The sequence below is a fragment of the Petromyzon marinus genome, chromosome 36 (genome assembly GCF_048934315.1).
Source record: "Petromyzon marinus isolate PM22_M1 ecotype Great Lakes invasive population chromosome 36, UKy_Petmar_22M1.pri1.0, whole genome shotgun sequence".
Taxonomy (NCBI): Eukaryota; Metazoa; Chordata; class Hyperoartia; order Petromyzontiformes; family Petromyzontidae; genus Petromyzon; species Petromyzon marinus.
The window spans coordinates 12,670,089-12,684,268 of record NC_133702.1 but is presented as its reverse complement, the minus strand read 5'-3'; the positions used below and the strand labels follow the sequence as shown (position 1 = coordinate 12,684,268).

The 14,180-nt window shown below is 54.1% G+C and overlaps 1 protein-coding gene across 2 annotated transcripts in view; it reads right to left on the bottom strand.

The window, feature by feature from the left end:
- Positions 1 to 430: 430 nt before the first annotated feature.
- The window catches only part of LOC116949266 (receptor-type tyrosine-protein phosphatase gamma-like), a 574,019-nt gene continuing 560,269 nt past the window's right edge, over positions 431 to 14,180 (bottom strand). For both annotated transcript variants that reach the window (XM_032966362.2, XM_032966363.2), the window contains exon 28: positions 431 to 10,944. In XM_032966362.2, the coding sequence (XP_032822253.1) occupies positions 10,798 to 10,944 (147 nt within the window). In that variant the 3' untranslated portion in view covers positions 431 to 10,797. The remainder of the gene's footprint in view (positions 10,945 to 14,180) is intronic.

Sequence of the window (14,180 nt, the reverse complement as noted above, 5' to 3'; positions counted from 1 at the left end):
AGTGGTGTGGTCAGCACCATGTTTGGCCGCGTTTGTTTTCTCTGATACGAACACAATACTGCACTGATATGAGGATGATTCGACTTGCGGCAGGTCCAGAGCCGGTTCAGATGTCACTTGGCACTGATGTTAGCAGTGGTCGGGAATTGTACCCAGGTCAACAAGTTCGTAGTGCAGTGCGCCAACCGCTGCACCACCGCTCCGCATACATTGACACACACGCACACACACACACGAACGCGCATGCGTACAGGCGACACATCATACAATGAAATACATCCATTGACCCGGGCATAATGTATGTGCATACATTCACCCATACACGTGTGTGTATGGTATGGATGAGTGTATGTGTCAGTGTGTGTGTCAGTGTGTGTGCACTCTCGCAGAACAAAGTAGCACAAAAATAACTTGACAGACGGGGGTCCTGTGGGAAATAGATATCGCACTTTACTTAGTGTCTTAAATCTACAAGCTCTTCAATAAATATCCCTACAAGAACAGAGTACAAAGCATCGTGGGGAGGGGAAGGGGGGGAGGGGTGACATTTCTTCTGCGAGTGGTTTATTTAAATAATTGAACCGGAGCCGTCGCAAGCGTTCCGGCCGGACACTCCGGCTGGGGCTGCCGCGTTCATCGGATCAATCGCCCGCTGGAATTGAGACTTCTTCGGCAAGGTTGGGGGGGGGTCTTTTGCCGTGGAGTGGCCGGCTGGTACACACCCCCCACCGCCAGATTCCCACGAACATCACCCAACAATCAAAATAAATCACCACCAATTAAAAAAAAAGTATTACTCGAGCGCTGAACGCGATCGACGGGTTCTCTGTCTGTCCGTCTGAGCTGGAACGCGTGCGACCGCTTTTGAAAAAAAAACGAAACACATTGTTGAACACAGCGGTGAAATTGGGAATGCTGACCGGCTCCATGAGAACGCTTGGGAGCAGTCGACTTGGATAGATACAAGTCCATCACCCACAATAACCCCTGAACCCGCCAAGCGATGGATCACGGAGAGTCGCGGCAGGCACGCACGCACGTGCACACACACACGTGCACAGACACACGTGCACAGACACAGTGCACGTGCACGCACACACGTGTACGTGCACAGACACAGTGCACGTACACGCACACACGTGCACGTGCACGCAGACACAGTGCACGTACACACGTGCACGTGCACGGACACAGTGCACGTGCACGCACGCGTGCGGCAGAGCACTCCCCACGCCCGAGCTGGAATTGCCATTTTAGATTCAATGAGAGACATCTCGGCCAGAGTTACTGCCATCTGCATTTGAATTAATAACGGTCTCTAAATGACAATTCGACCGTTACAGTGAAGGGCAAGAGCCGACAGTCGACGTTTGGGGTTTGGGCTGAGATGAGGGAAGGTAAGGTGGGTGGGGGAGGGGTGAGATGGGTGCTGTGAGGGGGGGGGGGGGGTAAGAGACGTAAAACGAACGACAACGATCCTACAGGCCCGCTGGCAAAAATTCCCGACGAACAAGACACAAGGCACCAGCAGCAGCAGCAGCTCACCACACACGAGCCACGCCACTCGGCCGCCCTACGCGCTAACGCGACCGCGCCGTCACCGCGGAACTATCCGATCACCCGCACCGTCCGTACCGGTGCCTCGCCGCATCGCGCCACCCAACAATGTGGTCTGGAACCAAGGCAACAAAGCAAGCCACGCTCCGTGAAATCGCACCAACGTCCGTGGTAATTGACGCAAACCGCACCCCACCCCTCCCACCACCACCACCACCCCAGCAGCACTCGGGCTTGGCTCGCAGCTGAGAAAGTACGGCGGCGCTCGCTGCCTCGTGAAATCCCTGCGGTGCTCGCGGACTCGCACGTGGCTTATTGCTACTTGCCGGACCATTAGGTTAATTCCTCTGTTAAGTCGGAGCCTTCGACGCACGGCTATTATTGCGCGCGGACACCGCGTCTCGGGAGAGAGAAAGAGCGCGAGTAGCGTAGTGGCACCCGCTAGGGGCCCGCTTGACACCCGACACCAGCTAAGCCGCGGCCAGCACCGTGCCAGGCGCCGGCGTCCAACAACAACAAAGAGTAACAGCAGCAGCAGCAGCCGCCGCCTGTGGTGCCAGCAGGCGGCTTGTGACCTTCACGAGTTGAACTTCGCCAGTGGTGCCAACCTGACCTTGATAACTTACAGCCACTGCGCTTGCTACCGCTGCTGCTGCTGCGTGAAAATGTTGAGTTTAAAATCCTCCAAGAAAGAGGAACAAGAGAGAGAAGGATAATGGACGGCAGGTTGCCCACATCACAGACCCCCGTCTACCGAGCCGTGCCGTGCCAGGGCGCTGCTGCTGCTGCTGCAGTGGAGGCGAGCGTCTCGTGCCGTGGAGGAGAGGAGCTGATTACGGCGTGAGGTCAGAGAAGCCGTGCACGGTGCGGTTGCATTTTCGCGATGGAACTAACACAATAACGAAACCAAATTATTGTTTTTGTTCACGAAACGCAAGCGGCCGTTGTCAGTGGCACATTGACGTCATACGGGTGGAGCGGTGGCGCAGGGGTTAGCGCACTGTGCAATAACAATCGTGGCGGCCCGAGTTTGATTCCCGGCCACGGCTGACACAAGTGGCGAGCGGAATCACAACCGGTCCTGTGCTCCCCCCCCCCATACACCCCTCGCGACGACCCTCACCACCACTTCACCAAACCCACACTGACCAGCATGGTGAAGTATGGTCAAACAAACTCCACGATCGTCGCGGTGTGGGGAAGAAGACTTTCAGCCAGCAGTGGATTGACAAAGGGTTCTAAATAATAATAATGATTAGCTGTATATGGTAGGCCGACGTTTTGGCGAATGGTCATAAGTGAGTGAGAGAGAGAGAGCAGAGAGATCTTGCATCGAATTTGGAGATCGCACGTTACAATGGGACCCTGAGAAAACTGGGACACTGGATTAAAGTTGACCAATTAAGTTTTGAATTGACAAATCAGCAGCTTGTCTATGAATGTAACGTCAAACAGACCCTCAGAAAGTCAACACTTATGCAGTGTTTATGAACCGAGTTTAAGCTAAATTATAAAATGTGTACATGCATTATGGAGAAATAAAACGATACTGGTGCAGTGCCCATTATTAATTTGTACAGCTTCATCCAGCAGTGGACAGATCATGGCTGATGATGATGGAAGAAGACAGCGTCAAGAGAGGCTATTGCATTTAGACACTTCAAGAATAACAAATACTGTTGTTGAATTATTTGCAGGTAAAAGCCGCACTTGACTGCAACTCCTACAACCTTAAAAATGCCAACAAACCAATCCCTATGCGACAATCTCTCCACTCTAAAGACGGGCCATTGCCCGAAACGTCCGCCTATGTATCATAACTACTACGACTACTACACACGGGATCTGTTGCACGAGGCGGTGCTGACGCGCCACGGCGCCGCCGGCTCCAATCTCAAAAGCGACGACGGCACCGTCGAGTGGCTTCGTGCGGCCACGGCGCGCGAGAGACGGAACGAGCACGTGGGGGTTAACGCGAGCCGACGAGCGCCAATAAACTCCGGCGGGAGGTCGGCGGGGCCCCCAACCCCCTCCCCTCGTGGTATTTTAGTCGCACGCTGGACGAGACGGAGCCCCCCTCCCCCCCTCACATCCCCCGGATTAAAAGGGACATTGCGCAGGAGTGGCACTGCCACTCCGTCGCGTGCCGCCTCGATGTCGCTGCTGTGCCACTGCGGGGGAAGGTTGCGCCGGTGGTGTGGGGAGGAGCGCTGCTGCCGCCATCTGCGGATTGCTCTTTTTTTTTCTAAGGCAATGCGTAAAAAAAAACGAAATAACGTTTTCTCCCAGCCGGAGAGGGGGGGGGGGGTGAAGGTTAATAACTTGCCGATTACAGTTATGAGAAAGCGAAATAAAAATTGGCTCGTCAAATTTAAAAGGTATTGCTTCGCTGCCTTTATTTACGGGGCCACTGCCACATCAGATGTGGGGACACGGGAACAGAAAAATAGATTTTTTGTTCGCGGGAGTGAAGGGAGCTGGGGAGGGGGGGTTCTCTGTGGGGCCGCGTAGCAGTGGTTCCCGAGGCCGCCGAGTCGCGCGACCGCTACCTCCCGCAGGTGGCCCGGCTTCGTTTCGAGCGATCGAGAGACAACCGCGGCCCCACCGCCACCACCGCCTCCAGCCGCAAGCGATGGCACCAGGGGGGTGGCGAACTCAATGATGGGGAGGTGGGCTAGGGCTGCATGAGGGGGGGGGGGGTGAGTGGGGGTCCGATCCGGGGCAGAGCCGACGTGATGCTGCAGATATTGAGCAGGAATAAAGCAGAATGGTTTGCGGGGAGCAGCTGTAGTCGAGGGGACGGGACACGTGGAGGCTGAATGTAGATGTGTGGAGGAGTTGTAGCCCAGGGGACACGTGGAGGCTGAGTGTAGCTGTGTGGAGGAGTTGTAGCCCAGGGGACACGTGGAGGCTGAGTGTAGCTGTGTGGAGGAGTTGTAGCCCAGGGGACACGTGGAGGCTGAGTGAAGCTGTGTGGAGGAGTTGTAGCCCAGGGGACACGTGGAGGCTGAGTGTAGCTGTGTGGAGGAGTTGTAGCCCAGGGGACACGTGGAGGCTGAGTGTAGCTGTGTGGAGGAGTTGTAGCCCAGGGGACACGTGGAGGCTGAGTGTAGCTGTGTGGAGGAGTTGTAGCCCAGGGGACACGTGGAGGATGAGTGTAGCTGTGTGGAGGAGTTGTAGCCCAGGGGACATGGGGAGGCTGAGTGTAGCCGTGTGGAGCCGTAGGCCAAGGGACACGAGGAGGCTGAGTGTAGCTGTGTAAGAGCTGTAGCCGAGGGGATAAGGAATGGATCGGCTTCATCATTGAACCTCCTTTGCCAGTACCAAAATATAATAGGGTTTTTCCCCTTTTTTGGGCAAAACTGAAACCTTTTTTTTACAAGGATTCATGTTACTGCATTAACCACAATACTTGTGGTCAACTTTGATAGTGCATTGTCTTTGAGCTGTACGCCTTTTGGCGTCCTCTGGTCTAGCACCAATTGAGACGAGGCTCTAAAGAAAGCTGTCTCAGTTGTGGACCAATCAGATTCAAGGACAATGCATATATTATCAGTGTTTTTTTTTTGCATTTTGACTGCAAGTATTGTGGTTAATGCACACATGAATCCTTGTAAAAAAAGGTTTCAGTTTTGTTGCCAGAAAAAAGGGTAAAAACACTATTATTACTGGATCGGCTTCGTTTAACATGTGAACAATGCGGGTTGAAGTGTCGGTCTCAGGATGCCTTTTTATCCACTCGGTCCCTCCATAAGGCACGAGAGATGTGATTTTAACGGTAACAATTGTGCACTTATTTTACTGTTAACATCAAGTCAATTGGCTCTGACCTGTCCACTGGGTGAATGGCTTAAACCCCCCTCCTGCTCCTCGCTAACCAAAGTCCGATAAGTATGGGAATACGAGCACCGAAATCCCCCCATACCTCCCACCCCCTTACCATGAGGGTCACGTGCCATGTATGTACTTCTCGCAGCTGAAGATCACACTTGATGATGATGATGACGATAATGACGGGACAGTGACTCAGCAGGTGTGTGCCAAACAATGCGAGTTTTCAATCGGTGCGCGCTACCTGCTGCGGGCACGCGGTCCCGACACGGGGCCACTCGCAACAAAAACATGGTGAACAAAAACAATGAAAGAAGCTTGGAGAGGTGCATGTTGGGAATTCCATCGAGAGATGGAACGAAGAACGCGCGGACTTTAGAGACGCGCGCAAGTTCATGGAATCGTTTAAACTGTGAAGCAGAGTGAGCCGGTTTGGGCCGCGCACGTCATGGCTAGGACGACGGCCGATGGTCAAGGGTAGTGAAGGAGTGGTAGCCAAGGAATGGGAACACGTCCAAGAGGTACGACCACCGAGGGAAGATGGAGCAATGAAATCAGCTCGCGTACCGATGCTAGGTGGATTGTCACATCGCGGCAGGTTTGTGAGAGATGGCGTCGGCCCAGGGAGGCCTTCATCCAGCAGTGGATTGATCATAGCCGATGATGATGAATGAAGCCAGTGCTGGTGCTGCTGAGGCCAGTTCATCTGGCAGGGGGCGGGGTGGGGAAGGCGCTCAGCTCACCTGGGCTCACCCTCCACTCACCCCGTCTCTCGACCAATCAGGAACACACAACGGTCAACAGGTCGCGCACAAGTGGAGGGCGGCTGCTCCCGAGAGACGCGCGTGCGGCCGAGAGGCCCCGGGCTAATCGCCGCTTCGCGCACTCACGGCACGGCACTTCGGCGGCGGCCACGTTCACAAAACAAGGGCAGAGAGACACCCCCCCTCCCTCCCTCCCCCCACCGTGTCACTACTCAGACTGTTGGGGCAAGTGATGTTAAGGAGCGCCTTTGAAGGACGCCGCTCGTCGCACGAAGAGGTCGGGTTTGTGTTAGAGACCTCGCCCGTCCGCCTTTGTCTCCCGCAGTGCTGATTTGTACACACCGCACCGTGTACTCGTTTTAGGTTGAGGCGACCTAGGGGAAGCCCAGGAGCGGTTCAGATAATCGTTAATGGTGAGTGGGATCGTAGCCCAGCGCGCTAACCACTGCGACACCGCTCCCTCCCAATCCCTCGAAGACAAAGATCCCCCGTGTAGCTTTAACAGACTGTAGGGGCAAGTGCTGTTAGCGAGCACCTATGAAGACCGGAACGGCACACGGGGGGGGGTGGGGTGTGGATGGCCAACACCACACCCGGCCGCCTTTGTCTCCCTTGTGGCGATGTTTTAAACATTGCACCAGGCACTCATTTAAGATGAATCAACCTACGGTAAGTGCCCTGAACCGTTTCAGATGTATTCGTCACGGATGTTGACCGTGAGCGGGAATCGTAGCGCAGTGCGCTAACCACTGCGCCACCACTCCCTCCCTCCCCACGCACACTTGCTGAATTACTTTAGCGAGCATCGATTTTGGTTGCCGGCCTTGGAGGATTGTTGCATTCGGTGTTATTGTCGTTTTGCTGGATGTGAGTAGATTAGGAACCACTTAAAGTGGGCGACCTCATCGACGCGAGCCCACACGGTCAGTGGCCGTGCGGTGACCACGGCCGCAGGTGGCGAGGGGGGGGGGCTCCGCTCCTCGTCCTCCTCCTCTGGCTTTATCGCAGCGTTAATCACCGCCCCCACCCCCGCCCCGCATCTGCCACCAGAGCTCTGGCACAACTACGCGAAATGCCAGTTTGCTTATTGTCATAGATTTTTTTCCCCTTCACAATTCCCATGGCTGAGCGTTTAATGGGACTCTGTGATCACGGAGAGCCAGTTTGGGTTTTTTTCCTTCTTTTAAACATTCATACCGAGCGTGGGAGGAAATTAAATCGATGGGAAGTTGGGCACCTGAACAGTTTCTTTGAGAAATGGTCGAGTTCCGTCGCTCGATTCCATGAAGAGCGAGGGCCCGGCTTATGCTCTGTATGCATGTTGTACGTATGTTGAACTTCTCTCGCACCATACGTAGCCAACCGCGATAATCGGAGGTCCAGGGGGAAGGACAACAAACTGAACACAAAAATCAGTTATAAACAAATGAGTTTGTCAATCTAGATGATTTAAAAGCGCATAGCTCCACTGGCTTCCTAATATCGGAGGGAAGAGCGTTCCAGACGGCCGCAGAGGCGCATCTGAAAGTGCGCAATGCGGTGACCACCGCCTTTGTTCGATGATTCGCCAAAATCCGCTGCTGCGAGGATGACCACCGGAGCCCGCGTGATGGTTGATGCTCCTTGACGATATCAACAAGATATTGTGGTGCATTTGTGGCAAGCGCTTTGTGTGTTAGGAGTGCATCCTCCATCTAATCCGTTCCAGGTCTGTGGCCTGTTTATTAATGCAACATTCCATAACTGTTCTACGGAAATCACTTCTTTGCTATGTACTTTAGACAAACACAGCCGACCTGAATTGAATGCTTTAGCAAAATAGAAAACAGATTATTATAGAGAGGAAAAAAATCAAACGAAATCTGATTTTAAAAGAACGCCGCACGGCAGTGGCGTGCGGGAGACATCTGGGAGATGCCGCCTACCCCTCCTCCTCCTCGAACATTCCACTGTGGCGTGATATGAACGGAGTGGACCGTTTTAAGCAAATTTGCACAACAATAATTTACACTGCGCCCCGGTCGAGAGCGAGCTAATCCCAATTAAAAGTAAAGAGCACGTGTCGATGAGGCTCCGATTGTAAACCAATCAAATTGCATACACGTTAATCCGGTGATGTATTTCACGCGCATCCAGAGAATCGATCCAGTTCTCATCTCCACTGCAACCCTCTGGCTCCGGGCCACCTCGATGCGGCCTCGCCATGTACACAAACGCATGAGCGCACGTGCGCGTGAGCGCACGTGCGCGTGAGCGCACGTGCGCGTGGGCACACGTGCGCGTGGGCACACGTGCGCGTGGGCACACGTGCGCGTGGGCACACGTGCGCGTGGGCACACGTGCGCGTGGGCACACGTGCGCGTGGGCACACGTGCGCGTGGGCACACGTGCGCGTGGGCACACGTGCGCGTGGGCACACGTGCGCGTGGGCACACTAACACAAATACGATCCCTGCCCCCTCCCACCGGATAGCCTTATCAGACTGTTGGGGCAAGTGCTGTTCGCGAGCACCTATAAATACACACACGTATCCACGCAATCGCCTACAGACACACAAATGTAGACATACACACGTACACACACACATATAAATATATAAATACGTGTGCACGTAGACGAGGACACGCACACACCTACAAATACACACACACAGACATAGGCATACACAAATACCCCCCCCCCCCCCCATATAGCCTGTACAGACTGTTGGGGCAAGTGCTGTTAGCAAGCGCCTATGAAGGCCGGCACGGCACACGACCACGACCTCCTCATGTGCATCCGGAGGCCTTCGATTACCAGTGCTGATGTTTAAAACACCGCACCAGGTACTGTACTCATTTCAGGCTCCGTCGACCTAGGGGAGACCCAGGACCAGTTCAGAAATTCGTCACCGATGTTAGCCGCCATGGGCGAGAATCGAACTAGGTTCGCCGGGTTTGTAGGGTGGTGCGCTAACCACACCGCTCCCCACACACAAAGATGCACACAGACGCGCACGCACAAATGTGTATACATACACAGACGTACACACGCAGACGTACACATACAGACGCACGCACGCAGACGCAGGCTACTTCCACTGCGGGACACGGAGACGCGCGAGAACGACGAACAGCAGCCACAGTATACCCCCTCCTCCTCTTCCGCCTCTCTGCACGCCCCATCAGACAGCACTGCACCACCATCCACGCACGACTTCCACTGTGGTCGCAGACTCAACGGCAATCGACCCTGACCCTGCTCAGCTATTCCAACAGTCACGAACGAGGGTGGCAGACGCGGGCGGGGGGTCAAGCCAATGACCAATCCACGAACCAAGCAACTGAGCGAGCCACCAAGCCACTGACCGAGCCACTGAGCGAGCCGCCCTCCAGAGTGGGCAAAATGTCCATGGTGCGGTCACCGCGTTTCCCTTTTCGCACGTGCGGGAAACCTCGTGTGTGCGAGTCTCGTGGGCAGCTCCAATAAAAAATAAACCCAACAGCTATGGCCCGTAGCCCACACTGAGCACACGCACCTTGAGACTACAGCGATATGAATAGCGTTTGCAAACATCACATCACCGAGCACAGCTGCTTTACCGGGCAGGCACGCACATGGGCAGGGCCAGGGGTACGCACGTGGGCACGGACGTCCCTACAGAGCCAGGAGAAGAGCAGAGTTCACACTTTACACAACGCGCGAACACGCGCGCACGTCTAACAAAGCCCTAGGTCAGTATACGACTCCACATGGGTTCATCTTCCTACGTGGGATTTCAGTCACGACTTATTATTATCATTACGAGAGTGTTTATGATGATTATTACAAGACTATCAATCACGTCTGTTTCGGTTTCTGACGCGTGCCTCTCTAGTTGCGTTCATCCTTTCCCGCGATGCAACGCGACAACGTCCCCGTGTCCGTCCCCGACGTCTTGTGACGTCAAGCAAAATGAACGCGAGGTGCTCGCTAGTTCGAGACAAAGGAAAAGAGCGGACCGCGGTGGGGGGGGGCGGGGCGCGTCTAAGACTAGAAGGGGGGCAGCCGAGTTCTACAGCTAGGGGGAGGGGGGGCAGTTTACCTACAAATATCTACAACTTCCATTCCCAAAAAACAAACAAACATCACACGACAGCTCCCGTCTCGTGAACAGCATATATTAAATATCGTCATCTATAATAGATAATATATCTCCCTAAGCTCGCGGAACGTGTTGGTTGTGGTTGGGCAGGCGACGGGGGCTGTGTGGGTGGGGGGAGCTCCCGATGCCACCCCGATAGTCGTGGGGGGGGGGGGGCGGTGGCGGGGGGTAAAAGTTAAGGGGGGCCGGGAGTGGTGGCGGTGGAGGTCGTACATCAGCGCGGCTCGTGCCAGTGTGCCGGTGACTCTCTGGCCATTAACAAACAGGGCCCGTGCACCCCCCCCTGCTCCGATCGACTGCGAGTAATTAACGATTCCTACGCCACCTTCACCTCCCGCCTTCCATTTCTCATCGCCTCCACAGTCACCCCGGCTCCCCGCTCTGCAGGTGGATTCGTTTCGTTTAAAAAATAAATACGTTTTTAATTGGCCCGGGTAAAATATTCAACAGTTGTGTTTTTTTTCCTTCTTGCTTGCTCTCTCCTCTCTCTCCTCTCTCTCCTCCCTCTCCGTTCCGTCGCCTCAGACGAGCGATTCCATGCTCTCGGCGGGGTCCGGTTCGTCGGGCAGGACGGCCGCTCCATTCCGGTCCGGTGCGGCACATCCGTTCCGGGTTTCCCTGCTCGCCACCAGGCTCAGCACAGCCTTGTAGAGGAACTGGTACTGCTCCTGTGCAACGGCAGACAAAGATCCCACCGCGTATAATCTTAACAGACTGTTGAAACGAGTGCTGTAAGTGAGCAGCACCTATTGCAGCCGGGCCTCCGTACGAGCGGGTCGGTGGCCAGCACGCCATGCCCGGCCGCCTTCATCTCCCCAGTGGCGATGTATACACACCACACCGGGTACTGATTTGAGGCTGAGTCGACCTAGAGGGAGGCCCAGCACCGGTTCAGAAAATCGTCACCGGTGTTGGCCGTGAGTGGGATTCGAACTCGGGCAGACACGTTAATCGCTGCACCACCGCTCGCACGTTTCCACGCACATACACACACTACGCACGCAAGCGTGTCGTTTTGTAATTCCTCCAACATGCACCTCGCCCGTGTACGTGAACGCATCTCTGCGTGGTTCATAAAGCCGGTGCGCATCTCGTTTTCTGTCAGATTAGAGATCGCGGGGCATTTTTCACGGCTTCGAAGAGGAGGCATGGCCGCATAGAACGCACCGCGCGCATCCGCCGCAAGATGTAATTGAATGCACGATGGAGCCGCGATGCCGCAAGCCTCAGAAATCGGGTCCATTAAGCTAAAATGTCTTCTCGTTTTGCGCAAAATTGCAGCTCTGGAGGCTCGTTTTAAGTGGGTCTACAAGCCCCCTAACGAGCCACGCGAAGGCGCCCCCCCGCAATCTGCCATCCGACGCGAAATTGGACTTGCACGCCAGCTCGCTGGCATTATGAACGGGGCCGCCGACAAAAAAAGCGCGTCAATTTCAGCTAGCCGCTCGTTTTTTTTTCGTTGTTAACCGCTTGTCGTCCGCGCCGCCATAGAAAAAAAGCAGGCGTGCGCCGTGCAACCCGCGCGGAGCTGTGGGGGCGGCCTTTTCGGAGCGATGAGCGCCGTGATCGGGGTGGAGGGGGGAAGGGGGGTGGCTGAGCACCGTCTCAATAATTTAACGCCAGTGACGCCGACGAACGAACAGGGGGCCTCTGTGGTTGTCCATTTCTGCAGCGAGGGGCCCGCTCGAGGTGCGAGAGAGCTGGGCACCGAGCAATTAAGCGGCACGGAGGTGGCCCGAACGCGTGTTGAATTTCTTTCGCACCGTACGTAACCAACCGTGCTAATCGGAAGTGTGGGAAAAGGACAACAAAGGCCTGGTATTGCGGGAGTCACAGCACCGAGCCGCCACCACCGCGAGTCCGGGTAATAAATCTGGGTTTCAGCCGCCCGGCCACACAGATTAAACCGGGTCCTCGAGTGTAGCGAGCAGACGGTCTCAGCTGGGCCAAAAATGACTCGCTCACAGAGAGGTCCACAGACTCGCCTGGCGACCCATAGACTGATACGATTATAGCCTCACGAAGGCCGAGTTGGGATCAGAACCTGGGTGCTCGCCATTGCGGTGAGGCAGTGGGTCTCAGCCCGGTCGCCGGCGGCCGCGCAAGAATGCACCCAAGTAAAATGTTGCCCTTCACGTAATTTATCAACATTCCAGCTGCAAGAATTCAAAACATCCGTGCGACAATGTGCCATGATTGCGCGGCGCATGGGAAAGTGCGCTCGGTGGCGCATGAAAAGTGTAACCGACGTTCGTCATGGTTGGCTACGTACGTTCTTCAGTCACACAGTGTGGCCTTGAAAGAACAAAAAATATATAATCGGTTAACATTTTGGGTAATGGCCATTCTTCATAACACGTAGAGAAGCCAGAGAGACGGAGTGGACGATAAGAGCTGGAGACTGCATTGGCCACCTCTCTTATTTACGTGCCATGAAGTCGGCGCAGCTGCCTGAAACGTCTACGATTATTTATATTTCCTTTTAATACCACGGTGTTCTTGACAAGCACCGTTGAGTTTATGTTTTAACCGTGCGTGTGCACCACTGCTAACATAGCAGCAGCGGCATTAGCAGCATCACCATATAATTTGTGACTAAAACGGTCACTTGGTGGCATCTTCAAAAGCAGTTCTGTGATATCCCCTTCCATGGGGCCACAACGTTCCCCGATGCAGGGCAATGCCAGCGCTGTAGCGCGAGTTGTTCGTGCGGATTCTTTACCTCGTGACACAAATAAAAAATCCACTCGGAGAGACGAAATGTACTTTAAATAAATTGAATTCCGTTTAGAGAGAAAGACAGAATGCAAACGAGGCAACGACAAAGGGACGCGGTTAGTTTTTACAAAAAAAAACTCAGGGATGTACACCTCTGCTGCTTTTGCTGTTGTTGATGCTGCTGCCACTGCCGCCCACAGAGAATAAATGTTTTTGCTTTTTCCCGGGAGCCTCAACGATCGCCACGGAGAGAGAAGATGACTCAGCACGGCAAGGCAGCTTTTGCTGCCTTTGTCTCCTAAGAAGCCAGACGGAGACTATTTACTTGTGGACCGGTAGGAGCCACTCGAGACTAATGGTCTCCCTCTCTCTATAGACTCGACTACTACTATTTTCATTTAACGAGGGAAAGCCCACAGAGCAATTTCGAAAAGTGACTCGCATTGGCCAAATTTTCTCATGAAAAAAATAACAATACCTGCAAAGTACTCAATTTGGATCACAGTAGCAGCATCATCGCCTCCAAACCGAGAAAAATCAAACAACAGGACCCTCCTGAATGAGAGAATTGAAACTCGGTGTGTAGTTAGCCTGGTGGTCCACCACTATAGTGTGTAGTTAACCTGGTGGTCCACTACTATAGTGTGTAGTTAGCCTGGTGGTCCACCACTATAGTGTGTAGTTAGCCTGGTGGTCCACCACTATAGTGTGTAGTTAGCCTGGTGGTCCACTACCATAGTGTGCAGTTAGCCTGGTGGTCCACCACTATAGCGTGTAGTTAACCTGGTGGTCCACCACTATAGTGTGTAGTTAGCCTGGTGGTCCACCATTATAGTGTGTAGTTAACCTGGTGGTCCACCACTATACGGTGTAGTTAGCCTGGTGGTCCACCACTATACGGTGTAGTTAGCCTGGTGGTCCACCACTATAGTGTGTAGTTAACCTGGTGGTCCACCACTATAGTGTGTAGTTAGCCTGGTGGTCCACCACTATAGTGTGTAGTTAACCTGGTGGTCCACCACTATAGTGTGTAGTTAACCTGGTGGTCCACCACTATAGTGTGTAGTTAATCTGGTGGTCCACCACTATAGGGTGTAGTTAGCCTGGTGGTCCACCACTAGAGAGTGTAGTTAGCCTGGTGGTCCACCACTATAGTGTGTAGTTAACCTGGTGGTCCACCACTATA